Source organism: Melospiza melodia, chromosome 3 (assembly GCF_035770615.1).
Source record: "Melospiza melodia melodia isolate bMelMel2 chromosome 3, bMelMel2.pri, whole genome shotgun sequence".
Lineage (NCBI taxonomy): Eukaryota > Metazoa > Chordata > Aves > Passeriformes > Passerellidae > Melospiza > Melospiza melodia.
In genome coordinates, this window is record NC_086196.1 from 119,055,829 (window position 1) to 119,082,900 (window position 27,072).

Sequence of the window (27,072 nt, forward strand, 5' to 3'; positions counted from 1 at the left end):
TCAATGAATGTAAAGAAAGATAAAATTCTTGCAATCTGTGCAGAGGAGGTAGTGGTGCTTTGGCAGTTTCTCATACTTGTTGAAGAAATTTAAGCACATGTAAGCCTTATGAGCTATATTTCAATATTCAGGATGATCCAGAAGGGTTAATAATTCATTGCCGTAAATTCTGAACTTGGATCATAACAACATCACATAAGATGCATCACAGAAGATTTCTGCAGTTTTACAGAAGATTTCTCCAGAAAAGAAGAAATGTTTAATGAGGAATTTGGAGACAAGGTAACTCAAACAATTTTATTATCTATCCTGTGGTGTATCTGCGTCCTGGTGACAGTCAGATCTATACTGTGTGCAGATGTACTTGCACACAGTATAGATAATAAACATTTCATGGCATTTGATGAAAAGGATTGTACTATTTTAGATTCCTTTCTGATGATGTTCTCATGTTGATTTCACTGAAAATATTGGTCAGGAGACAATTAAGAAATTAAATGTATTCCTAAAGCAAAACAACAATACCACTATGCCAGATATGCTATACTTAAAGCAACTATAATATCTTTATTAATATAATATTAATTATTAATATAATATTCAGGTTGTAATGTTTAAGTTCTGATCTCCCAGCCTTGAAATCCATCTCATCCTGCGAACCTCAATTTAATTTCATTTTTTATCACCTTTTGCAAACATTTTGTTTTCCCTTGGTACATTAGTCAATTTAATAACCTGATCAAAGATCAGAATTTCCTGTATATATGGACTATAATAAATTTATGCCATTTTCCTGAAATTTGTATCAAACCAGAGTAACAGTTCAAGAGATCTCTGGCTATATTTCATATCTGAACACTATATAAAATAGTAAGACACCCATTCTCATTGCACAGTGACATAAAAACTAGGCAATAACATTTCCTTGCATCCTCAAAAATGCAAGCTGGCAAGCTCTCCTGGGATATGATTAACAGCTTTTCAGCTGGGGGTGCTTAACAATGAAAATATTTCTTTAACTATTAACCTTTGATGACATCAATAATTCCCACGTTTAGGACACAACTGGGTCTGGCATTGGACACGGAGGAGGAACATGCACTGACAAACACTGCAAACAGCCATACCTAAACAGAGTCGTTAGGGTGGCTTTAGCTTCCATGTCAACAGCTAAGCAAAAGCCATGTTTTCAGTAGCACTCAGGAGCTTGTGGCTTTCACAGTCATGTTATGAGGAGATTTGCAGAAACATTCAGGCACCAGCTCTTCTGAAAAATCTACTAATTGCTTTAGGTGCTGGAGACAGCTTTGGTCTTCTGATGAGCTGCCCCCCTTACAGCCATTCCTCAGCCCCAGGGAACAGTGGCTCAGAGGCTCTGCCTCACTCTGCCATTTCTCTGCCATTGTGTTCTCTCACCCCTTCCCTCTCAAGCCTTTGGTGCCTGTGTTTTACTCCTGTCACAGCTCATTCCTGTTCCAGCAGTAAGTGTGGACTTTTTTATTTTGTGCTTGACCAACAGAGAGGTATTCCCTTCCTGCTGAAGCCCTCTGGGCATGACTCCAGCACAAGGAATGTCTGTTTGCAAATTACCCAAGTGCTGGGAGACAATGATAGATGACCTCTCACAATATTGGGTGAGATATTGATTAAAGTCATTGATCCCATTTTTGAGTGACTGTTTCACCCAGGTAGACAAGTGAAATGAAAAATCTGTCAGTGTCTGCAAAAGCCTTTTTTAGAGACATCAGAAGCTTTTTTGTTTGGGTTTTTTTGTTTTTTTTTTTGGTTGACCTTTTGGGCTCAACAGGGTTAAAAGAATTCATAATATTGCTCATATGTGTGTGGGTTTTTTGTTTGGGTTGGGTTAGTTGGGTTTAGTTGGGTTTTTTAAGAGCCTTCTTCTATGCAAATAAGTTGTTTATTTGCTTGATTGGGTTTTAGATAGACAAGAGACAACTGCGTATCACTCAGCCCTTTACTCAGGAGCCGCCCTCAGTGACAGGGCCACTGCTCCCCCAGGTAGGAAATCCTTTGCAGATGAGACAACAGGACTTGTGAGCATGTTTTCTAAGGCTAGGTCTACACATTCCATACACAGTTTTCTGTTTCGGAAGAAGCTGTTCTAGTTTTTTTAATGTATGACCACCTAAAGGAATTAGTTATTACTTCTTTGTGTTATTTTACTGGCACAACATTAGCGGCTTGTCTTCTTGACATTAGCAGACAATTAAGACTGGATCCCAAACGTAAGTGATAAAAACATATCACCTCGTAAGTCAGCTGTTAAAACTTTCAGACTTACCACCGTAACATGTGCTACTACCTGAAAATAAATGTTCCATTAAAATGTTTTCATTTGTTTCTGAGCTGCTCTGCACACGTGTTCTGATAGTATTACAGCTGCTTAGGTGAAGTTATATAATGTTATATAATGCCAATCTGTTTCTGAGGGAGCACACAGGCAAATTTCCACCAATGACAAACAAATAGTTATCATCAGAAATTTGCCTATAAATAATGGATTTAGCATTCATGCATGCAAAAGTGGGGTAATGAAGATGCTGGCCTTGGCAGCTGCATTCATAATGAAATAGAAAAAGAACTCTGTATTTCATTCCAGGATCTGCAAAAGGCGAACACATCTCTGGTATCACCTGGGAGAGAGCTATGCATCAGAACAGGTTGCTGGGAGGGTGCAGCAAAGAGTTTAAATAGATATTTTCAGGCAGAGAACACAACAGTTAATGAGTTGGCTGAGAAAGTATCACTTCTGCAAAAAATGTGAATGTTGAGAAAATCTTTTCACACTGAAACCAAACAAACCAATCAATGTTGACTCTGTACAAAGATTTTCCTACATGAGAATTGCTCAGTTGCCCAATAGCTCCATCTGCCAAAGGATAATTTGACTTTCCCTCTTATTCAGAGTGCTTTGTGACACTTGATATACTGCTTATGAGACAGGCTGTGCAGCAATTCCCCATTAACAAATCAAAAGAGATGACATTTCACTTTTTGGAGTCTGAAAAACTTCAACACATTTAGTATGGTATAAGAAAACTTTCATTGTTAAAGTCAGCCCTCAGACACCACTCCCAGGTAATGCTGTGCCTCATTGCTCTCCTTGCCAATAACTCAGGCTGCAAATCATTGCTTGGGTTATCTGAGGCAAACCAGTCCCATCTTTGTGTCCAGTCAGCATTCCCCTTCTAGCCTCATCCCCAGGCTTCTGAATATTCTTGATTAGTTGATAACAATTGAAAAAGGAAAACATTCGAAGGACTGAAGCATTTGTCACATGTGTCCTACTTTGTTTATAATACTCCATCTTTAGAACAAAACTGAGCACATCCCCCCACTGCAGACCCACAGTTTGAACATTCACATCTGGAAGTTAGCCATGAACAAGCACAGTCAGATCCAATAGAAATGTTAGATTCTATATTGTCTCCTCTCCCCTGCTATTATCCCCAAACGCCTGACAAAACAGAAGTGTGCAGCAAGTTAATAAAGTTTCTCTGGTTTAGTAAATGAAGAGTCAGAGTTTACTTGTTAACTAGTTAACAAAATGCTAAACAGGAAATTGGGACTCCTGTGTCCCTGAAATCCCTGATTTTTAGCCTTGTTGATAAAAAGAGAGAAGTGTGGCACAAAGAGTAGTTTGAGCTGAGCCTCCCCAGCTGGGACACGGGGTTCTCATCTCAGAGCTCTGGCTCCAGAGCAAAGCCCAGGCTCCCCCAATCTGTCACCTGCAATGATTAAGCATTCATGCCAGCCCATGCAGCCTGGAAAGGTCATAAACACCAAGCACGCTGTCAACCCATCCTCCTTGGGAGCAACTGCAGAATTCCACTCACCTCTGCTGAAGAAGAAGGAAAGAGATTCCCTGCGTAGGCATCTCCATGGTCAACAAACACATCTGGTCACCTCTCACATCACTGTCAGGAAAATATGCTGGCACCAAATGAAAGCAAAAGCCTTTCCTGATCAGACCAATAAAGTCTGACAATTGTCTTGTGGTGGATGCCAGAGAGATTCTGAATATTTTGGCAGAAACAGTGGCTTTTTCTAGGTGGGAATCTGCCTACATAGTATTTATGCAAACATTTCCTCACTTGGTCTGTAACCACCCCTTCACAGCAAAGCAGTGCAGCGTTATCGCCAATTCTTTAGATAGTTGTGAGTTTAAAATACTACCACTGCCTAAAATAAAAGGAATTTCAATCACAGTGCTCCCTCAAATGAAAGAGGTGGATGCCAGTTTGACAATTTAAGCTGATAGCTGAGATACTGCCTCTCCAGCATTTTTGGCACCTGGCCTAGGGAGGAAGGAACAAGAAAAAAGGACAAAGAGAAAGTAGGGATAAAAGGAGGAGGAACGTGATCCAGTTCATTTAATATAATGACAGAAATCCCTGGAGGGGACACTGATTTACATCTACAGGCACTTCAGAGCCAGCATTAATAACAAGTACACAGTTGTACAACTGATACAGCAGTTCAAAGAGAGAATGTGAGCAAAAGAATTATATCTAGCATAATAAAAACAATCAAGCCTGCAGGTCAGAAATGTAAGGGAAGGATAGTAACTGCTGAGCCCAAAATTACTACCTCGGTTAGCAGCCAAGATAAAGAGTGGGTCATAAGTTATCTGCAGGTAAAAGTCAGAAAATAGGTATTTCTGCATCCACACCTGAACTGAAAGCAGCAGTGTGTGAAAATTGATTAGCTATGCATGCAGGTTTACAAAATACCTAAACAAAGATTCCTGAGCCCTCTGCAAGCACAAGATCAGGCATGTAAGAGAACAGCATCAGCATCAGCACATTAGCATCAGCAAAGAACCCTTTTTTTGGTCCAGGTACACATTCCTGAATTAGGCACTGGAGAGAACTGTTTAAAAGAGCCTCAAAGCATTATCTCAAACTGAAGCAGAGCTATGCTCCCAGACTGCAAGAAGAATACTGCTGCAGGTAGGGGAGTGGGGGCGTGTCAAGGACTTAGAAAGTTACTAAGGCACAAAACTTGTAGGCATTGCTGGGCTGCCTAAGCACCACGTGAATGCAGCTGAAGCAAGAGCATTGCAAAAGCTGAGGAACACGGAAGTATATGAAAGCAAACACTTCAAATCAGTATTTAGCTCACACTTACACCCAATCTAGCAGAACATTACAGAAAATTTAGAATGCCAGGCAGCATTACTGTTCACAACAAGGAGGTTTGGCTTAGCATACTGGATATTGCAAGCTCTCCCGTCAGTGCAGCCTCATGTAATCAAATGGGAGAAATGCAAAACATTCCCAGGAAAGACCATATTAGTAAATGCATCAAGAAACATGTCAGAAGCTGAGCAAAACATTTTGCCACAGAATGTAAAGTGGCCAATATAAAGAGCTACTAATAACTGGAAAACATGTAATTTAGTAAACTAAGTAAGAATCACTTATGGATTATACTGTTAAGACCAACATATTCAGGGCCAAGATGGCAAACAGCAATCATCTACAACAGCAGTGGTTCCAAATTTCTTACTCTCTGTTGACAGAGACTTCTCATTTCCAATATGCAAGAATTAGAGACAAAACAGAAGGCACTGAAATGCCTTTGCCCAAGCTGTAAAGATTGCCAAATATCAGCTGTAGTCTGGTCTTTCTGTCCTTTAAACAAATGGCCACAGCTAATGCAGCAAGCCATCCTGGTATTCAGGGCTTTTTTTGTGACCAACTGGTGATGTACCCCTTATGGAATTGAAATGGCTCAAAAGAAACTGGCTCGTGGAAGAAAGGCTTGTATATAATCTCTAAGGAAAGAGGTTTTGCTTGTCAGCTACTATAAATGTCACTTATTCAGACAAGGTGTGTGATAACAGAGAGAGAATATCTTTCAAACCACTGGTTTTCTCCAGTAATGCCCAGGTTTCCTCTGTGATATCAAACACTTTGCAGTTCCTGTGCAGGTGGTGTGATTTCACTTGGTTGATAGGATCACCACAGATAAATCCTTGATTCTCCTAGAATGGCCATGGCAGTCTCTCTCTGTTCTTCATCCTCACATTGCTTGGGGATTAAAATCCCGGGAAATGCTTATTTACCTAGTGGGTGCTGGTTGAAACAGAAATTTATACATGTTACATACCATGCACATCAATGCCATGGCAAAAACCTGTTCAAAATGTAAACCCAGTGAGAGCAAGCTGCCCACAGAAACGTGTGATACTGCTTCAGGCCACGGTGCCTCTGCAGACCAGAGCAAGCCATGCTGATTGCAGTGACTTTCTGCTTTCCATTTGCCATTATTTGTCTTCTGGTAATTTCTCTGTGACTCTTTTTAAGAATTAATCTCCCTGAACACCTTCCCTTGTTTTTTACAAATGCAGATTTCAGATTCAGTTTAAGCAAGCTGTCTGTGTTCCATGCAGAGACAGCTGATAAGTTCTGTATCGTTACCCTAATCTGAATCACTGTAGAACAGTAATTTAATATTAATGTACTCTTGTACACACCTACAATAAGCAAATGCATTTAGAAATAAAAATTGTTTCAAAGTGCCACCAACTGTTGTTTTTGCAAACTGCAGTTCAAAGAACGTATTTTTAAAATGCTTCTACTGGATGTTTTAACATTTCTGGTGTGGCACACAACTTAAAAGAACAAGTGCACATTATCCTTTTCCCAGGCTAGACAAGCAGCAAATCCCATTACAACATCTCCTCTATGGCTGGGTTTCAAAGGCAACATAATGCAGTATACCAGACACACCTTTTCTGTTGTATATAAAATTCTGTATTTCATATTTGTTTTAATGACAAGTCAATTTTCAAAATTTTCAAGAAGCATCCAAAATTATCTGAGAGAACCAAGGACTAGAAGTTTGCACTGCTTTTAAAATATGTCTGTTATTAGTGATGTGTGAGTTCCTAAACACTAGGTGTGTGCTAAGAACAACATGCTCTCGTGGTCTGCTTTCATCTCCCCAAACTTCCAGTCTTCTCAAAATTTGCTTTCCTAATTTCCTGAATTTTGCTTTCTCTTTATTCAAGCTGGACTTCCCAAAATAAGAAACTCTTTTATGATCTGCTGACAGTAAGCAAAGAAGCAGGATCATAAAGTTTACCAGGAAAGCAGAGTGGTACAAATCTCTTGGTGCCACAAACAGGGTAAGTAATCACAGAAGTTTGTCATGAGACAGTCCTCCAGGAGACTGAATGGTTACAGCTCCCAGTGAGCTGATCTCCATAAATAGCAGCCCTAAATCAATTCTGTTTGCTTGCTGTGATTTTATGAAATGCATCAACTATTAAACAAATCAATGTGACCCCAAAGATTCCTTGGCTTAATATCTTATTATTTAGGGCTATAGGCTGATTAGGCATTTAAGTAATTTTCTGTGATAGCATCTGCATTATTTGAATATGCCAGATTGTGAACACAAACCTTTATATTTCTCCAGTGCTTTATTTGCCAGCAATGATGATAATAAAATTAACAGCCTTCCCTTGCTTTTGCTGATGCCATTTAGCATTTTCCAGAGAGGTCAAAGTAGGCATTTTACTGGTTGGAAATGAAATGTGTCATGCAAGGTTTGAGTTATTCAGCTATTGACTGGTGGGAACATTCATTTCAGTGAATAGTAAGTCACTCCAATGTTCTCATTCCAAATTGATCCAGCAGAATGAGACCCCCTTTGAAATCTGAACTCCCCCACAATTTTTCTTTCAAGACTGCAGCTCTGAACCCCTGTAGATGTAGTGGGTAATTGGTGCTGATTGATTTCTGAATGTGTGGATGGAAGAACGGGAGAGGAATGGCGCAATGACATGAGAGGATGCAAAGTGCAAGAACACCCCAGGCATGTGCCAAGGAGACTTTTCCTAAAAGCAATATTGTGACTGCAAAAAAGCCAATGAAGAGGGAAAAAAAATCAAAGATATAGATGAAAGGTGAGACAAGGAGATTGTAGCCTGGAGGAAACTCTTGGTGAGATAGCTAGGGGAATGAGGAGTTTTCAGCAAAACAGCACATGCTTAAATGGGGGAGATGAACAAGAGTGCAGAATTGTAGAAGTTCCTAACCACATGGAAAAAATCTGCTCAATTGGCTGTTCTGAGAAGGATTCCAAAGCAGCCAATATTGACAAAACAGTAAACATCTGAATCATGTCAGTTCCTTTTTCTTAATGAAAGTTTTAAAAGAAACAAATGAAAAGTTTGATTAAGAAAATCAATAACTTAGGATATCCACTATTTTCCTTACATGAGGAATTCAAGCTTTTTGGATTATTTCAAAGGCTTGAAATATTTTCTGACTGTTTTGAATCATTGGAAATATCCAGGTTCTCAAAGCCATCACTGCCCTATTGTCACCACAGTAAGAAATGCCTTTATTTCCCTTCAGTGTTTCACGAGTGTTATTATCAGCTACATAAATCTCAAGTGCTGTACATCATGACTTCCTACTTTTGCCTGGTCTTACAAGCATAGTTCTGACTCTGATTACCACTGCCATATGAAAGTATGACATTAAATAAAAATCAGGCTGGAATTTGCAACTTGCATTCCAAAAGCAATTGAGAACAGAATCTCAGAATGACAATTGCCAACAGAACAAAATCTTGAGAATTTGTAGGGTAAAATATCAGGTTTCCATGGCCCACACTACTGAGGTTTTGCAGTTTTGTTTTCCTATCTAGTTTAGATCTAAGAAAACCAATTATGATTCATTAAATGACACTTCTGGTATCAATTTAGGTGACAACAAAAAAAGCTTAGGTTGTTTTCCTTAATAAAGAGTAAATCTAAATATTATAGAGCTGCAGCCAGAGCCTACTGCCCCTATTTAACATTGCTTTATAAGAAATATATCTTTTTAATTTTCCTTGTTTCCTGATCAATTGCTTTGGCATCCTTTCCCCACTTCAAAATGAATACATCTCACCGCTCATTAACGCAGTGTTGAACAGCAGTGCTTCCTTTTGTAACAAATCAGCAGTACTGTAGTGTGCAATGTGGGTTGAGTCTCATTTACATTAGGATTCTTTATACCATTCTGACAAGAGAGACATTTTTATAGGGAAAATCTAATGTCTGCCACAGATACTTGGTTGCAGAGGCAACCAGACTAAGGCAGCTTCCCCGGGTTTTGCTGCTGCAGCAGACTCTGACGTGCAGCACCAAGTCCAGTGTCCTGCCCCAGCACAGACAGTGACAGCCCTCACCAGCACAGACCAGGCTCTCTGATGTGCTGCTGGCTCGATGTTGACCCCCACATTCCTCTTATCAGAGAGACTGTGAGTCTTTCATTCTCACTAATGAGGAGCAAGACAAGGTGAACAGGTTTGGGACTTCACTGAGACTCCCACATCACAAAAATGCATTTTGCACCATACAGTCACATCACCCATCAGAGAGGTGGTTATCAGACAGAAGCTGAACTCAAATGTTACTTCAAGCTAATTTCCAAGCTTCCCAAAGACTTGAATTTCTGACTTGTCCGCAACAAATGAAGCAATTCTTTACTTCATCACTGATTGTTCAAACCCACTTCTGCTGAAGTGGCCAGCTATCCTTTAAAGCCAATATAAATCTCATACTATAAACCTCTTAATTTAACTTTCCTCATGGCTATTTGAGGAGCAAATAAATATCCCTCTGCTTTTCAGAAAAATGCCTCTGCAATTAAACCTTTTATTAAATCCTTAGATTAGGAAGAGCTGTACTGTCATATGAATACTCTATTAGCATAAAAAATATAGTTAGAAAAAAGGCATGGAATATTCCTGCTAAATGAAAATTCTTATGAAGATCATATGATCCACAGGAATTGCCTAGCACAAAAGGAATCTTTATTGATATGTATTGCATAATTAATAGAACAACAATAATAATAGCAGAATTGTAACACTTTGCTTTCATACGTGCTAGGGCAAAACTTTGCCTTGATCAGTAATTTAGCCAGATTTGTTTTAGACCATCAGTTTTGCTTTGCAGCACATTTTATCCCTCTTGTGACTGCACTTAATGGGTGAAAAGTTTGCTGTTTCCATTCATGCTGTCTGTTAATGTTTTCTGCTGGGCTCTTCCACATTCCTGGCAATCCTTATATTTCTTACTTCATTAGTTCAATCCCTATTTTCTCTAATTCCTGTGTTTTTACAATAATTCATTCTGAAAGCCAAACAGCACACTGCCAAAATCAAGTCACCCTTATTTTGTTAAATTCTGCTGGGATTTTAATACATATGGTGCTTTTCCCTGCTCCTGTTTATATACAATACTTAAAAGGGCAGATCTATGTCTTCACTGCCTTGATAACTGAAGCTACCTTTCCAAATTCAGTCACCACTATTTATTACTCCCTCGTGGCTGTGTCCAGAAATCTTTCTGCATTAATGCAAAGAAGCAGAGCAATGCTGGCAGGAGTAGGAGCCTCTGGAAGTCATCCAGCCTGACACCCTCTGGGGAGCACAGCGGGGCCAGCGCTGGGTGAGGTCAGCCCGTGGCTCTGCCTTGCCAATGCAGCAAAGGTACATGCAGCTTCCCTTTGAAACTGTCCCCTACCTTCCTTCAATGGATTAGTTTATAAAATTATAGAGGACATCTGCAATTTACTAGTGAGCAGCTAGGCTATACATGTGTATTTTAAAATAAAATATGTGGCTCAGATTTTATATGAGTTCTTATCGTGAACTTTTTCCCTTCTTTGATTCATGATTTTTCCTTTCTTTTTTTTGTGACTGCCTTTCACATATATTTATATGTATCACACATATATGTTTACATATTTTATCAGATATAAAATTTTATTATAAGGATATATGTGCATACCATATATCTGGTATCTATATGTATCTGTCAGCCTTTTTACACTCGCTTCAAGTAGCATAAGAGAATCGTGTAGGAAGAAGTAATGAGACTGGGAAGTCAAATATCAGAAAACAGAGGCATGGGAGCACAAAAACTTAAAGACAGCAGGTCTGTTAAACCATTTGAAATAAGTAAAAAATGAACCTTGACTGCAGGCTATCTGATTGAAGGCTATAAGGAACTATACTGGCAGAACTGTTGGACACCTAAGGCATACAAGTTCATGCTAAAAAGAAGATGGAAATTTTTACCAGATTTTTACCAGCATTTCACCAGTGGAATAGACTTTTAAAAAGAGATCTGGAAGAATGAATTGGGATGGGTCAGAATATGGGACCTGCTGAAGATCTCTTGTGCCCCTGAGGATTTTTCTGCTTTTTCTCCTGCTATCTCAGCTGGGATGATAAAATATATTTCTTGCCTTCCACCTCTAAGACCAGTGACTCGACCAGCTTGCTCCAGTCACAAATTCTTGAGTCAGAGTACTGGTTGGTAAAATTGTGTGGCCTGTAGTTATTGGTAGAGATCCCTAACACTTCTTGGGTCCTTAAAAATCTGTTACTTTTTTCTGCCTGCAATAGGTGGATGCTCAAATTCTTTAGCAAGTTTCAAATATTCAAAAAATGCTACCCAGTATGTAAGTATGTAAGTAGTGTGGGTGGAATTTAATTGTAAATGTACATAGTTACATTGCTTAAATGACAGCGGGGTTTAGTCCTTATTTTGTCAAGATTTGGTTTTGATCCTCGATATCATTTGCTGTTAATTTTCTATATTTTTACATTTCTGGCTTTCGGGGTAACCCACACAAAACTTTCCCTACAGAGACACATCTATTTGCAAATCACCTCCATCTGAATATTGTATAATTCAGTGAAGCTACTGCTTGTATAAGCTACTATTATCAAGATGCAAAGGCTGAAATTATCTAAAACTGTTTGATAAATATCCTCAAATTTCTCTCTTGCTTTCCTTCATCTGGCTGTGCCCGCCAAGTGTTCTTAAAATTACAAAAAGTAAAACTGTGCCTTTTAGCTTCAAATATATCCAAATATAGAGACTTTGACAACAGACTGTTAGAACCATTTCATCAAGTCCTCCTGGCTCAAGGTCATATCAAACATGCCTATGATTAGACATCCAAGTAACTTGTTTCTTCATTTCTCTGGCTTTTCAGAAATCTCATTAGCAATCAATTGGAAATTTCTGATACATGAGCAAATGTCAGAGGGGCTGAAAACAGTTAATAGGTAGACTTTTTTCAAGGCAGGTCTTTTTCAGCCCAAAGGATCCTTGATAAGCTGCAGTCTGACCCTTTTAAATGAAAGCAGAATTGAGTACAGAAATGGGAGTGAGAAGACAGCAGATGATTTTAAAGCATACTTAAAATCTCCAAAACAAATTTAACCCACTCCTTTCATTAAGGAAAGGATATCTAAACTTGCTCCAATCATTTTCATGAAAGAAATCCAAGAAAGGGAATGCACACAACCATCAGCTTCCAGGAATAGCTTTCTTCATACTGTTTCAGCCAGATAATATTAGGCTATCAACAACTGGCTGACCCATGTTTAATGGCTCCTCAGAGGATGATGTCTCAGAGGACTTTGTGTACTTACTGGCAATCAAAATGTCAAAGACTGAACAATGCTACCAAAATGCCTTTTTTTTTTTTTTTTTTTTTTTGAAAAGGGAACTACTGAACTCTTGCAGGTCTCTCTCAGAACATGGAACTAAAAATTCTTTTTCTCAGGAATTTACAAAGTGTAAATGTAAATGTGAGATGTAGGAAGTGGGAGTACTGCTGAGGTTTTATCAGATTCATTTTCAGAATCATGTAAAAGAGCAATCTACATTACTGGGTTTTTCACCACTGGTCCAAAGGTCATTGATAGGGCAGCACAGCAGAAGACAGGAGTAAATTAACTCCTAATGTTACATATAGTACTAAGCCAGTAAGAAAGTCTGCTGAGGCAAGAAATGTACCCCAATAAAAGACATTTCCAACAATAAATGGCAATATTTGCACTACAGCCAAAGGAGAGAGGAAGAAGCCTGGAAAGTCACTGATAATAGAAGTCCTCTCTGCCATGACCAGGTTCTTAAAGTTTTACATTAAGTGTATGCATCTTAGGCAGAGGTTAGGCAGATTCACTTAAGATGAAATCCCCAATTCTTGTAATCAAACTATAAATAAGATATTATCCTTTGGGGAGACTTTGGAGAAATTAATCTTTTAGGGCAGGTAAGAAGCAGATGCAGAAGGGAAAGGGTAATCGTGTTCTTTACTTCTCAAAATCCCAGTCTTTAGAACACAATTTTTGGCAGGGGTGTTTTCCCCTTTTATCTCTATAGCTCAGAATTCAGAGCTGCAATAGAAGCAAACAACCAGGTACAGCTTACATCTTAATAGTCAGCTCTTTTATTTCTCACTACTTGCATAATGTAAACAAGGAGCAGTCCTTATCTTTAAAATATAACAAAACATATAGCAAAACTGCTTTTCCCAAGCAGAAAATGAGGAGCCTTTATATTTTGTAGATTCTGGTTGATCTTATTTTGAACTGTCCACTGTGCTGATCATGTCAGTTTATGTGGATAATTTGTTGCTGTATTTGCTTTGCATGGCAAGGCTTTGGTAGCAGGGGGGCCTCTGTGAGAAGCTGTTAGAAGCTTATCCTGTGTCCAGCAGAGCCAATGCCAGACAGATCCAAGATAGACCCACTGCTGGCCAAGGCTGAGCCCATCAGTGATGGTGGTAGTGCCACTAGGATAACCTATTCAAGAAGGGAGAAAAAACCCTGTGGATCTGCAGCTGTAGCAGAAGAGCAGAGTAAGAGAATACCTGAAACAGCTCTACATTAACCAGCATCAGCAAAGGTGAAGTGGGTGGAGGTGCTCCAGACGCCAGAGTAGAGATTGCAAGCCATGGAAGCCCACACTGGAGCAAATATCCACCTGCAGCCCCTGGAGAACCCCACACTGGAGCAGGTGGATGCAGCTGAAGGAGGCTGGGACCCCATGGGAAGCCAGTGCTGGAGCCAGCTCCTGGATGAACCCGTGGGTCCATGGAGAGAAGCCCACACTGGAGCAGGTTTGCTGGCAGGACTTGTGACCTTGTGAGGGACCCAGGCTGGAACAGGGTGTGCCTGATTGACTGCACCCTGTGACCCTGTGGAAGGGATCCATGCTGGAGCAGGGTGTGCCTGAAGGACTGCACCCTGTGGAAGGGATCCATGCTGGAACAGGGTGTGCCTGATTGACTGCACCCTGTGACCCTGTGGAAGGGATCCATGCTGGAGCAGGGGGTGCCTGATTGACTGCACCCTGTGACCCTGTGGAAGGGATCCATGCTGGAGCAGGGTGTGCCTGATTGACTGCACCCTGTGGAAAGGATCCATGATGGAGCAGGGTGTGCCTGAAGGACTGCACCATGTGGAAAGGATCCATGCTGGAGCAGGGGGTGCCTGATTGACTGCACCCTGTGGAAGGGATCCATGCTGGAGCAGGGAGTGCCTGAAGGACTGCACCCTGTGGAAAGGATCCATGCTGGAGCAGGGGGTGCCTGAAAGACTGCACCCTGTGGAAGGGATCCATGATGGAGCAGGGTGTGCCTGAAGGACTGCACCATGTGGAAGGGATCCATGATGGAGCAGGGGTGCCTGATTGACTGCACCCTGTGGAAGGGATCCATGATGGAGCAGGGGGTGCCTGAAGGACTGCACCATGTGGAAGGGATCCATGATGGAGCAGGGGGTGTCTGAAGGTCTGTACCCTGTTGGAGGGATCCATGCTGGAGCAGGGGGTGCCTGATTGACTGCACCCTGTGGAAGGGATCCATGATGGAGCAGGGGGTGCCTGAAGGACTGCACCATGTGGAAGGGATCCATGATGGAGCAGGGGGTGCCTGAAGGACTGCACCATGTGGAAGGGATCCATGCTGGAGCAGGGGTGCCTGATTGACTGCACCCTGTGGAAGGGATCCATGATGGAGCAGTTTGTTAAAAACCGCATCCCAGAGGAAGGACTCACGTTGGAGAAGTTCAGAGAGGATGTCTCCCATGGGAGGGACGCCACGCTGAGTGGGGGCAGAGTGTGAGTTCTCCCCTGAGGAGGAAGCAGCAGCAGAGGCAATGTGTGATGAACAGACCGCCAACCTCATTCCCCATCCCCCCGCGCTGCCTGGGGGGAGGAGGTAGAGAAATTAAAAGTGAAGTTGAGCCCAGGAAGAAGCAAGAGGTGGTGGGGAGTTTTTTTTAAATTTGGGTTTATTTCTCATTACTCTACTCTGATTTGATTAGCAGTAAATTAAACTAATTTCCCCAAGTTGAGCCTGTTTTGCACATGACAGTAACTGCTTGAGTGATCTCTCCCTGCCCTTATCTCAACCCACAAGCCTTTCATTATATTTTCTCTCCCCTGCCCAGCTTAGATCTTGACAGTGATTTCTGAACTGTACAGATGAAAAACAACATAAGAGAAAATATTAATAGCTACTATTGACAGAGAGTTTATTCCAAGCCACTCAAAGTGTAGAATCAGGACCCTCAAAGCTATTTTCATAGCAGCAAATATGGTGTCTCTGCTCAAAAGAATTGCAGTCTAAGATTAGCACTAGCAGAGGCACACAGGTGGGAAACATCAGCAAAGAAAATACAACCAGGAAGAATAATAGGCAGCAGTCATAGTTTAATCAACAGCCTGATTCTTGTAAAGTGTGCTTTGTTGGTATCACAGCGAGGGAGGATTTTTATCCTTTATAATGAGGATATCTGTACCTGCTACAGGAAACTTGTCTCGAGCCTGGGAGGGCATGATGATGTCTGACTGAAATTGAATAATACTATGGGAGGGGCCAGCATCAGAGGCTAGTGGGAGGCAGTAATTAACCTGAATATGTGATGAGAAGTAGATGAACTACCAAAGGCTTTGAAAGTCATGTAAAGAAAATGTGCTTATTAGTGAGGTATTAATGGAGGAATGAGATAAGAAAAAGGATGCACAAAGAAGGGATGAAGAGAGAAGAGGGTCATGGCCACAACAGCAGGCTATGAAATTGTGTGGTAGCATTTTAGGCAGGTATAATACAACTTCCAAGATCAGAAAAACATAGCTGAAACATTAGAGAAACCAGGATGGCAGTTTTAGCAACTAATCTCCCTAGCCTCAAGCTGTTCTTAAGCAGGGGCAACTTGGACAATGAGATAACTTCAGCCGAGTATTTTCTATACTCTTGGATGGGAGTTTATGGTTTTGGAGTGTAGAAATCCCCTAGGATTTAGGACTCTGTTTTAAACATGACAGAGGCTGTGGGTCTTGAGGGGAGATGCAAGGATATTCTCCCTCCTCCTTCCCAAGGACAGCAGTGGGAGCAGAGTGAGGGCACAGAAGGCCAGGCTCACATGCAGATGTGTTCTAAGCTGCAGGAGCAAGATATGGAGAAGGCAGTAAAGGAGTTTTGAAATGGGGAGGGAGAAAGTTCATCATTAGGATGAAAGTCATGAACGTTAATGGGGGTGTGGAGACAGATCTGGGCCAAGTCCAGAAATGTTTGAGAATAATAAGAAAACTAAAGAAAACCCAGAGTGAGCTGCAGATTGCTTTTTCTTTTTGTTTTGTTTGTTTTTTAATAATAGATAATTGAATAATATTTTTATAATAATAGGAAAGAAGCAGATTGCTTAGGTATAGAAGCCTTGGTCTGCTCTTGAAGAGGTGAACTGTGCACCCACTGCACCTTTGCAGAGCTCCTAGAGTGAAGAGATAGAACTATGGAGAGTAAGAATTGGGGAAGGGACATAGAAGGATTTGCCTAAGGAAAGAAACAGAAACCCATGAAATCCACAGCTGGAATTTAAAAGCTACAAAATAAAATTATCTGATTCTGCTTCCACGAACACAGACATGACCATCTGGCAAATAAGAAAAAGTCCACATCTCAACTTTTTAAAAACCCACTAACATTTTAAAGGCTACATGTAGAAGCCAAGGTATTTTTTGGATCACCTCAAAACCTCTTTTATGGGCATGTTCTACCTGAGATCTGAATTCTTTAAAACTGACTTCTTCCTGTAATGAGAATTAAGACATATCTTTTAAATATGATAAAGATCCCATCTATCTTTTACAGTTAAGTATTCCCTTCCCCAATAAATAACCCTAAACATGAGATGTAAAGACATGCACTTTCACAGCTTCTATTAGGACAATCTTTGGATAATGAAAAGATTGGGAAATAAGAAAAGAAATATGAAAAGATGTACAGTTGGGACAATGCTGATCCAGGATGCTGATCTGGTTCTGTAGTTCTACTTGGTTACTTTGAGAAAGGCCAGATGAGACACATTCTGCTTCCAAGCAGTGGGACGCATGAATACCTTTTATTTGGAAGAAGCCTCAAGTGACACAATTTTATTTAACTACTTCTTCTGGGCCTTTGTTTTCTTCCCTAAAGAGCTACCCATAGAGCACTGGTGGATACCGATGGCCTTTGCTGACTCAAATTTTTCAGTAGATTCACTCATGGATTTCACACTTTGCAACATTTAGACCATCAGTTTCATAACAGCCTCTCTCCAAGATCAGATTACATTGGATTTAATTGGTCTACAGAAACTGTCCCTTGTGACCAGAATGAGATCTTCCACTGTGCTCTACCTTGCAAAGTGCTGCTGAGAACAACTGTCTGTACCCTGAATTTCTCAAAGGGCCTCTTGATCTCACAAAGCTCTGATATTTGGATGATGCTACAATCATTCACCACTGCTTTAGTCCTGCTACACTAATCTGCTGATGAAAGTAAGCCTACAAGACCTTTGTGGCCTCCAAAACTGCTTCTGTTCCTGAATTTCAGCAGGTTCTAAGAGGCATCTCTCCGTAAGCCTCTTGCTAAGCAGAACAGACAACTAAATTTTGCAATTAAGTCTCATACTGCAAAAGAAACTGTCAGCTAGTAAACATCCTAAAAGGACTCAAATTAATGGTTGATGCATTTTATTAAATTAGCAGCCCAAATCTGCATGCCAGCAAAAGCTCCTAGCTTCTGATTACCTCCGGGAACAAAGACTAGAGCATGCTTATAAATAGTGGCAGTGGGCTTAGCATATGTTACCTTCTTTCCTAGATAAATATTAATTAGCCATGCAGAAGAAGCAGATCTCTAATAGGAAGGAATCTCTGTAGCTCTCCTTAAATCAAGGCTGACATGATAATTTCACAAGGAAAAGATTTTATTCTTAATTTTCAGCAGTTTTACTTCTTTGCAGAGGTTCACTGCATTGCACAAGTTTCCATGAAGCTTTATGCATTAGTAGCTTGTTGCTTTAAAATGTCTGCTGACTTTTTTTTTTTTTTTAACAAAAAACACAGTGTTTCATTTCTGAAAACTTCATATTTGGGACCCCTTTGAAATCAACTCTGGATCCTGAAAGGAGACCTTTAGAGATTCCATTCTCTAAATCAGACAGAAAGACTGGAACATGCTGAAGTGGGACAACGCTTTAAAACTGAAGCAGGTCCATATCTGAAAGTGGAGAATTTATCTTCTGCCAGATCTGAGCAGATGAGAAAATTAGACCTTTTTTCATCTGAATCCCTACAAAGCCTAAATGTATTGTACTTTCCCTCAATGCTGAACAGGTGCTAAAGGTTATGCCATTGGCTTTTATTCCTAGACAGCTGTACCTTTATGTCACACTGTCATGGCTGTTTTCCACAGATCATTCCCCAATGGATATGAATGAATTTTATAGCAGGTTATAATCCGCCCATAGTACAGCAGGTAGGTTAAAATCCCTTCAGGTATATAACTGGAGACAGCTTGAACTGGAGGGATGGTCATTGAGCCAGATTCTCTGGTACCAAAACAGGCTTTTGCACTGATTTTAGTGTGAATTAGAGGCTCCAGCAGCCTCAGACTGAAATCACAGCCCTTTTCACACAAGCAGTCAATTCTGATTTGTGACAATGCAGGAGAATTATGGGCAGTGTGCAAGGAGAGGAGAATTATGGGCAGGATTGAAGTGGTTTCCTGTGGAGCATCTTCAGGAACATTGTTAAAATTCAAATTCCTTGTAGATGGATGAGGAATAGACACCAGCCTCAACTTCTACCTCCATGAACTGAAATGTGTGAGGATCAGTGCAATGAATGGAGAGTAACTGCTAGAGACACTGTAAGGGAGGCCTGGAGGGGATGTTTTTACTTGACCTCAGTTGCCTACTCAGGGTAATTGAATGATATTTGGAGGGCATCTGAGTGCATTTTTCAGCAACTGTGCCTGACCAGTATGGATTGAGAAACTCAGTGTGTATTTGTGCCTTCTGAGCCCATGTGCTTGTTTCTTTGTCTGGGTCCTTAGAGTAAAAATCAAAACTAGGCCCAGCTGTTCCTTATAATTAAATTTCAGTAACTCAAGCTGGGTGATTTTATTTTGACTAGTGACTTAAAAGTGATGGCATTTAAATGGCCTTAGCTGTATTTCAAAGTTAACACTGAGAAACTTCACACAGACATTAGTGTTATTTGCCTGTTGGCAAACTGAACAAAATACCACCGTGTTGATTTACATAGCCAAGGTTATCTTTGCTAACAGAAGGACTCAGAATTTCATTATTTAAAATATGAGTATGAATCTGATCACAGTGCAGGAGGCTACAGATGCCATTACACACAACTTACCAGCTGAGTCAAGAGCAGAGGTGAAGTTTATATTGTGCACTGAGCTCCATGTTCAAATATACCTAAGATGCAAGAGCTAAAACCCACACATTATCTGTGGCCAGGACAGATCTGACTGTACAATGAGGACTTTTCTGTACTTAGGTTTGTTTCTATGTGTCTGTCTTCTCTCTCTAATTTATTTATAAGATATTTACGCCATACATGGGCAGTCTGTGAAGCAATAAACCAATAATAGGCTCAGTTTTCATTGCAGGTTCTATATTTGGGTACTTTAGAATCTGGATATAAGAAGTATTAACAGTCTTATGCCAGCAGAAAGAAATTAATTTTATGCCTGCCTCTGCACAGAAGCCAAAAGCTTCAGGAAATAAGATCTCTTCTCATAAGCATCTTTTCAGATCCAGTTAGGAGAGGAGAAAATAAACAATGAAATGCAAGCTCCTGGGCGACAGCCCAGCAGTGAGATATGATCGTTCATGTGACAATACATATGATACACAATACGTGTCTGACTGGCACTCCAGGACTCCAGCACTTATTGATGATCCAGGTAGAATCTGGTGCTTTCATCAAGCCTTGGCCCTCGGGAGCCCGGTTGTGACAGGGGGCTACGTGCAGCCTGGCAGAGCAGAGAGGAAGAGCAGTCTTCTACACCCTGAGCACCCCTTGTTGTGACACAAATCCTTGGAAGCAGCATGCACAGCCATGCACAGCCTGAGGAAAGCAGCAGCTCCAGAGCCTGGGTGGGGACACGTTTTCTGCATGCCCCTCCAGCAGTGACGTGCAGCACCATGACACGGAGCCCTGCTAGGAAGATGGCTTTACTTTCTTCCTGCAGCCCTTCATCACCCAAGGCTGAAGCCTCGGAGAGAAGCGTGGGGAATGCTTTCTGAGCCTGCCCAGGAAGACCAGGTGGTCCTTAAAGGAAGTCGGATGAGCTGAGGTCACTCACCACAGCCAGACCTGTCACTCTGGGTGAACATTTTGCCGACCACTCAGAGCAGTGCTACAGAAATGAGTGAGAAACCAGCGAGCACAATGGAAGAAAACAAATGAGGGAGGAAAAAAATCATCTTCTTGGCAAGACAAAGAGGGAAGCAATGAACAATGATTACTGATGAATAATGACCCAGAATTAATGGAGAAGGGCAACAGCAAAAGCTGTGCACAGAACACAAATATTTTAGAATGAGAATAAACAGTGACATTAGTAGGGTGGCCAGAACTCATTACCCATTCACATAATACTTGTCTACACTACACACCATGGCTGATGGCTGTGGCTAGGGCTAGAACATTGCCCTTGGAGGTTTTATAATTTTATCAGAAGAGCCTTTGCACAAGAGGCAAGCTGTTCCAAAATTGAATGAAGGGCTAGGTTTTCCTCTTGTTATTATTGGTGTTTTAAATTTAAATTCCTCTCAGATATGTAGCCCTATTTGGGAAGAATGTTGAGCTACACAGGCTTGAGGGCAGTTGCCAACTTAAGCACAACTAAATTAAGCCAGAAATGCTGAGCAGAAGTGAAAGCAATATCACACTGTATTAGAAGCCAGGATTATAAAATCTCTGCCTATCAAAAAGATCAGAAGAATGCAGACAGCTCTGTATTATTATTTTTAATGCAGTAAAGTCTAGAGCTTCCAACCAATTACCAGGCACCAAAAGGAAGTGGTGCCTGCTTGAACACAAGGAGGCACCACAAAATAGAAACATGGAAACAGACCAAACCCTATCCCCATGCACTTTTGGGAAAACAGAAGGGCTTACTGACATTTTATCTTCCTGTCAGTTCAGGGAATGTAGGCAAACCTTGACTGCCACACTTTCTTTAATCCAATCTTCCTCATTTCTTGAGAGTCTAACTAAAGATCTGGAACAGATTTTACAAAATCTCAAGCACCACCACTCGTTTCTTTTCTTTATCTCAGGAGACCTGTGGGTCTTAGCACATCTCCAGATCAGGATATCTCGTCCTGTGCCTAAGGAGGGAGGAAGGGGCTGTCCCTGCAGGGCTCTCACTTTCCCACATTGTTGTGTAGCCCTGGCTCTTCAGTTCAACGCTTCTGTTCCTAGAGTTTCCCAGCCCCTCTGGGACACGGTGGATCCTCTCCAGCCTCCTCTTGTGGTACTTCCTTGATCTGCATCCTCTCGGGTGAGCCAGCCCCTCTTGCTGAAGAACGGGGCTGGATTCTCACCCCATCCATGAGCTCGATGTCCCAGGCAGAGCACTGCAGTGTCTGCCCCTGTGTGGTGCTGAGCAAAGCCCACAAAGGACGGGGCAACGGGGAAACTGACTGCTTTTTCATCACAGAGGAAAACAGCCATGAGGAGATGTCCAAGAGGGAACTGCTGAGAGTTTACAGGGAACTTAGGCATGTAGCAGCAGCACGTGAAGATGTGCATAAACATGCTTGCAGACTGAAAACGCTTGTTTCCCCTTAACTTAATTTGTCGTGGTATCTTCGGGAGATTTAGTCGGGCTGGAGCACAGGCATTTCACCAAGCTTGGAATTATCCTGACCCAGCAAAAAGCAAGCTCGCACTCCCTTTGTGTGCAAAACTTTCCTGCGGCTGCTGAGAACAAACGCTGGCAGGAGCTGCGGGACCTGGCCAAACGTGTGCTCCCGCTGCTCCTGTCCCCGCCTGCCGAGCAATGGAGGAGCCTGTGGGGCACATCAAGGCTGCTCAGCCGCGGGCGTGCCTCTCCAAGCGCACCAGAAAAATAAAGGAAAAAAATATAAAAGGAAGGAGAAAAATGGGTAAGAAAGCCTGAGCCCAGAAGACACGGGATTACTAGAAGTGTAAAGCAGGCGATGTGATCCGGTGGGGATCCACCTCTACTGCGGCGGGGCTCGCCGCGCTGCGCAGCCCCTCTCCCGGCGGGCAGGGCGGGCGCTCCCGCGGTGCCGGAGCGGCTCCGGCTGCGCCCCTGTCCCGCACGGTCCCGCACGGCCAGCCCCGGCACCGAGCGGCGCCTGTAACGGGACGTGGCGGCGGGCAGTACACCGGGGTGTAGCCCCGCCGGGCTCCCCGGGGAGCCTGGCATCGCCCACCTCACGGCGCAGCGGGCACGGTGGGAAGATAGGATGATAGGATGGGAAGATAGGGTGGGAACAACGGCAGGACCAAGGAACACCTGCATCCGCCCGTGCCGTGGCATCCCTCGTCGGGCTGGAAAAGGAGGGGCTGCTCCCTGCCTGGGCGGGGGACGAGCTCGGGCTCCTCCCGACGCCTGCAGGGGCAGGGGCAGGGGCGGGGGGCCGGCGCTGGGGCGGTGCGCGGGGCCGGAGCGGGCCGAACGCCCCCCGCCCCACCCCGTCGGGCGGCTGGTGGGTGCCGGAGGGAGGGCCAAGGGAGGCGGCGGCGGCTCCTCCTCCGCGGGCAGGCGGGCGGGCAGCCCGCCCGAGAGCGGCACCGGTTGCTCGGTGCCGGCGGAGCCGCGCCGCCCGCTATATAAGGGGCGGCGGCTGCTCGGCGCTCGCTCACACCGGCCCCTGCCCGCGGCTGCCGGTGCTGGGCGGAGGCCGGGCATCGACAGCATGGCCCGCGGCGGGGCGCAATGGGAGGTGGTCTCTCCCCCTGCCTCCCGCGGACCCTCCTCTTTCTCCTCCCGCTCCTCCCGCACCCGCGGCGGCGGCTGCAAACTTGCTGCGGCGGGCTGCGCGTGAAGGCACGGCCCGGCGGGGCGGCTCCGCTGCCCCCCCAGCCCCCGCCGTCGCGCCCGCAGCCCGGGGGAGCGAGGCCGCCGCCCGGGGGCATGCGGCTCCGCTGCCACCGCGCCCGTCGAGACACGGAGCGGAGCCGCGGGCGGCGGGGCTGCGCTTAGGGGCGGCCGGGGCGGGAGCCCCATGTCCGGGGCTCGCCGCGCTCCGCGGGCAGGCGGCGGGGCGATGAGCTGCCGGGGCGAGCGGGCGCGCCTGGCCCCCAGTTTGCCCTGCTCCCTCGGCCGTGGGGAGTGAGGCTCCGCTCGGAGCTCCCGGAAGGGCGGGCAGGCGGGCGGGGAGGTGGTGCCGGCGCGGCGATGCTGCAGCCCTCCCCCGGCGCCGACGGGGTCCTGCCGGGGTAGCGGCCCCGCCGTGCCGCGCCGAGCCCCGCCGTCTGCGGGGGCGGCGGCCGCGGAGGGATGGAGCCGGCCGGCCCCTGCCGGACGCAGTTGGGCTCCGCCAACGACTCTTACCGAAACTGTAGCGCCGAGGAAGTGATTTACCAAGATGCCACCCCTCTCTCCTGGAAGATCGTGCTCGCCGTCGTCCTGGCGCTGGTCACCCTGGCCACGGTGCTTTCCAACGCCTTTGTCATCGCCACGGTCTACCAGACGAGGAAACTCCACACGCCGGCCAACTATCTGATCGCCTCGCTGGCCGTCACCGACCTCCTCGTCTCCATCCTCGTCATGCCCATCAGCACCATGTACACTGTGACCGGCAGGTGGACGCTGGGTCAGATCGTCTGCGATATCTGGCTGTCCTCGGACATCACCTGTTGCACGGCGTCCATCCTGCACCTCTGTGTCATCGCCCTGGACCGCTACTGGGCGATCACCGACGCCGTCGAGTACTCCACGAAACGGACTCCCAAGCGGGCAGCGGGCATGATCGCCCTGGTGTGGATCTTCTCCATCTGCATCTCCATGCCCCCTTTGTTTTGGCGGCAGGCGAAGGCCGAGGAAGTATCTAACTGTGTGGTGAACACGGACCACGTCCTGTACACCGTGTACTCCACAGTCGGAGCCTTCTACTTCCCCACTCTGCTGCTCATAGCCCTCTACGGGAGGATCTACGTGGAAGCCCGGTCGCGGATTTTGAAGCAGACGCCAAAGAAAGCAGGTAAAAGACTAACGCGGGCACAGTTAATTACAGACTCCCCGGGGTCGACCTCTTCCGTCACGTCCATAAACTCCAAGGCTCCCGAGGGATCCAGCGAAACGGGCTCCCCCGTGTACATGAACCAGGTGAAGGTGAAGGTATCGGACGCCCTGCTGGAGAAAAAGAAGCTGACGGCCGCTAGAGAGCGGAAAGCTACAAAGACTTTAGGGATTATTCTAGGAGCCTTCATCGTGTGTTGGCTGCCCTTTTTCATCATCAGCTTGGTGATGCCTATTTGCAAGGACGCTTGCTGGTTCCACATGGCCATCTTTGACTTTTTCAATTGGCTTGGATATCTCAACTCCCTCATCAACCCCGTCATCTATACTATGTCTAACGAAGACTTCAAACAAGCTTTCCACAAACTCATACGTTTCCGATGCACAGGCTGAAATGTTGAATGCGATGTGCTCCCCGGGGCAGCCCCCATGCACGCCCGCGCCCGGCGCCACAGGTAGGTGCGCGCACCCCGCCCTGCGCCGAGAGTGGGGGCGCGACGGGCCGGGGGGAGCCGGGGGGTGGAAATGGGGCGGGAGGGGGTGCGACCCCACAGCGAGCGGGTGTTCAGACCCTGCGCGAGTGGCGATGCTGCGCGCTCCTGGCATTTCACAAGCTGTGTGTGCGCGCGTCGTGTGTGCCCCCCCTCCCCGCCCAGATCGCAGGGAGTGACTCACGGCAATCTGCTTTTTATTCCACCTATTAAACCAATCTGCCGCCATTTCGCATGCTAATGCCCGTGTTTCGGCCAATTAGTGCTAAACGGCGCTCGCTCCGAGCCCGCGGCCGAGCTCCCCGGGGAGCGCCAGCCGGGCCGGGCCGGTCCCCGCCCCGGAGCCGCCCCCCGGCCCCGCCGGTGGCTGCGGGCACCGCTGGGCGGGCAGCCCCTCGGAAGGGAGGCCGTGCGGCCCCGCAAACGGCGTGATGGGCTTTGTTGGTGTTTTTTGGCTTTGTTTTCGGGTTTTTTTGGCGAGGAAGGGAGGTAGGATAGGCCCCAGATGAAGGCTGCTGACGAAGTCCAGCCCTGCTCCGTTCTGCCCTCCTCACGGCTCCGGCCGCTCCTGCGGGAGCGGAGCCGGCTGAGAGCAGGCGTCCCGAGGGGAAAGCTGTCCCTCAGCCTCCGTGGGAGACCGGACACCTCGGTGTGTCTCTTCACACGCGGAAGGGCTTTGCGTTTCCGCGCCTCTTGACAGCAGTGGCCGCCTGCTCATTGCTAAACTCAGCGCCACGTCCTGCAGAATGCATACATGCCTTTATTGTGATACATTAATAATTCTGCCAATCTTTTGCTTTTTGTCTGCAGAATCAAGTTGCTATTGTAAAGACCCACTGCTTGAAACTTCCCCAAGCCCAGTTGCCAGACTCATGATGCTGCAAAAACGTCAATACATTCTGCCACCAAACTGCTCAGCTCTGCGTTTCAGTGTAATGACTCTGGCAGAGATGCTGTTCCAATAGGCACGCAGATCAATTGCAAAAAAAAAAAAAAAAAAGAGGGCAGCCTCGAATCAAGGTCTATAATTCATCTGGAATGAAGAAAAAAAGTTTGAGAGTAAACTCCATTTATTTTGCAGGCTTAACTTCTTAATTTGTTCTCTGGCCGGTTGTAGGGGTGTGCACAAGAGCACAGTTGTCTCTGTCTGTGTTGGTAGCATAGTTGTACTTCTGCACACCTGTAATTTCTTTCTTTCAGTGGAAAGAGTTGCTCGCTTCACCCATGAGGCCAAGAGGAGACAAACTCACGTTTAAAATAGGAGCATCACAGTAAATTCTGTAAATGACTCCTTCAGCTGAACATGTGTGAGAAGCGACAGTGTGCAAAAGTTTTATATTTGTTTTCAAAACAATAGTAAATGAAAATGCTCTAGAAACAAGAGTTGTAGACCTGTTCAACTGCACTGCATATCTGTAGTCTGTCCTCATAGTTGCCTTTAAAAAGGAAATACTTCTTGATTTTACTCCATAAGAGCAGAAATCAAGAAGTCCAATGACCTTTTCCATAAACCACCTGGGAATAGGAGTAGCAGTTTGATGCTGTAACCATGTTTTCCATTTTGTGTCGGTTGCACACCCTTACCGCATGAACCACTGCGAAATTTAGAATTCTCTAAGTACTTAACATTATTTAGTGTATTTTGTAAAGAAGTGAAGCAGTTTGCTCTTTCAGAAGAGCTATTTCACCTGCAAAATAAATACCCATGAATCATGAATTTACTGATGTTAGTGAAATTTCTTGCCTCCCTACTTCCCCCCAATGTTTTTTTAGTTTTTCTTCTTTTGTTTTGTTTTTTGTTTTTTGTTTTCTTTTTTCTCCCGATTGGACCTTAAGACAGGTCTGTGCGTATTCAGCAGAGTTTCAGGTTATGGTCCACCTGCTGTGATAGAACTGCATTGATTGTTCCTCTTATGTGTAAATGAAAATGAGTATAAACAATAAAACGCTTGACTGTGTTCTCAAGAGTGGTAGCAATTGTGTGACTGAAAGGAGTTTTTATTGGTTTACCCTCTTTCTCAGTATTGACTTTTTAGGTAACACTGATTTGATGAGTCACTCAAGAAAGCAGTTGATGAAGGTTGAAATTACAAGCTTCAATCGGTTGTCAGTTTTTTAACAGGCAGCTTTACTTTTGTTGTAGTCAGTTCTGTTAGGCATAATTATTACTA

The 27,072-nt window shown here is 44.5% G+C and overlaps 1 protein-coding gene across 1 annotated transcript; it reads left to right on the forward strand.

Annotated features, from left to right (window-relative positions):
* The first annotated feature begins 23,625 nt into the window (after positions 1-23,625).
* Positions 23,626-26,866, forward strand: HTR1B (5-hydroxytryptamine receptor 1B). The gene is made up of 2 exons (XM_063152883.1): positions 23,626-24,865; positions 25,712-26,866. The coding sequence occupies exon 1, from the start codon at positions 23,670-23,672 to the stop codon at positions 24,801-24,803; it is 1,134 nt and encodes a 377-aa protein (XP_063008953.1). The 5' UTR covers positions 23,626-23,669; the 3' UTR covers positions 24,804-24,865; positions 25,712-26,866.
* The last annotated feature ends 206 nt before the right edge of the window (positions 26,867-27,072 follow it).

Excerpts from the sequence above, each read along its gene's own strand:
- HTR1B (XM_063152883.1), top strand. The coding sequence starts at position 23,670 with ATGGAGCCGGCCGGCCCCTGCCGGACGCAGTTGGGCTCCGCCAACGAC.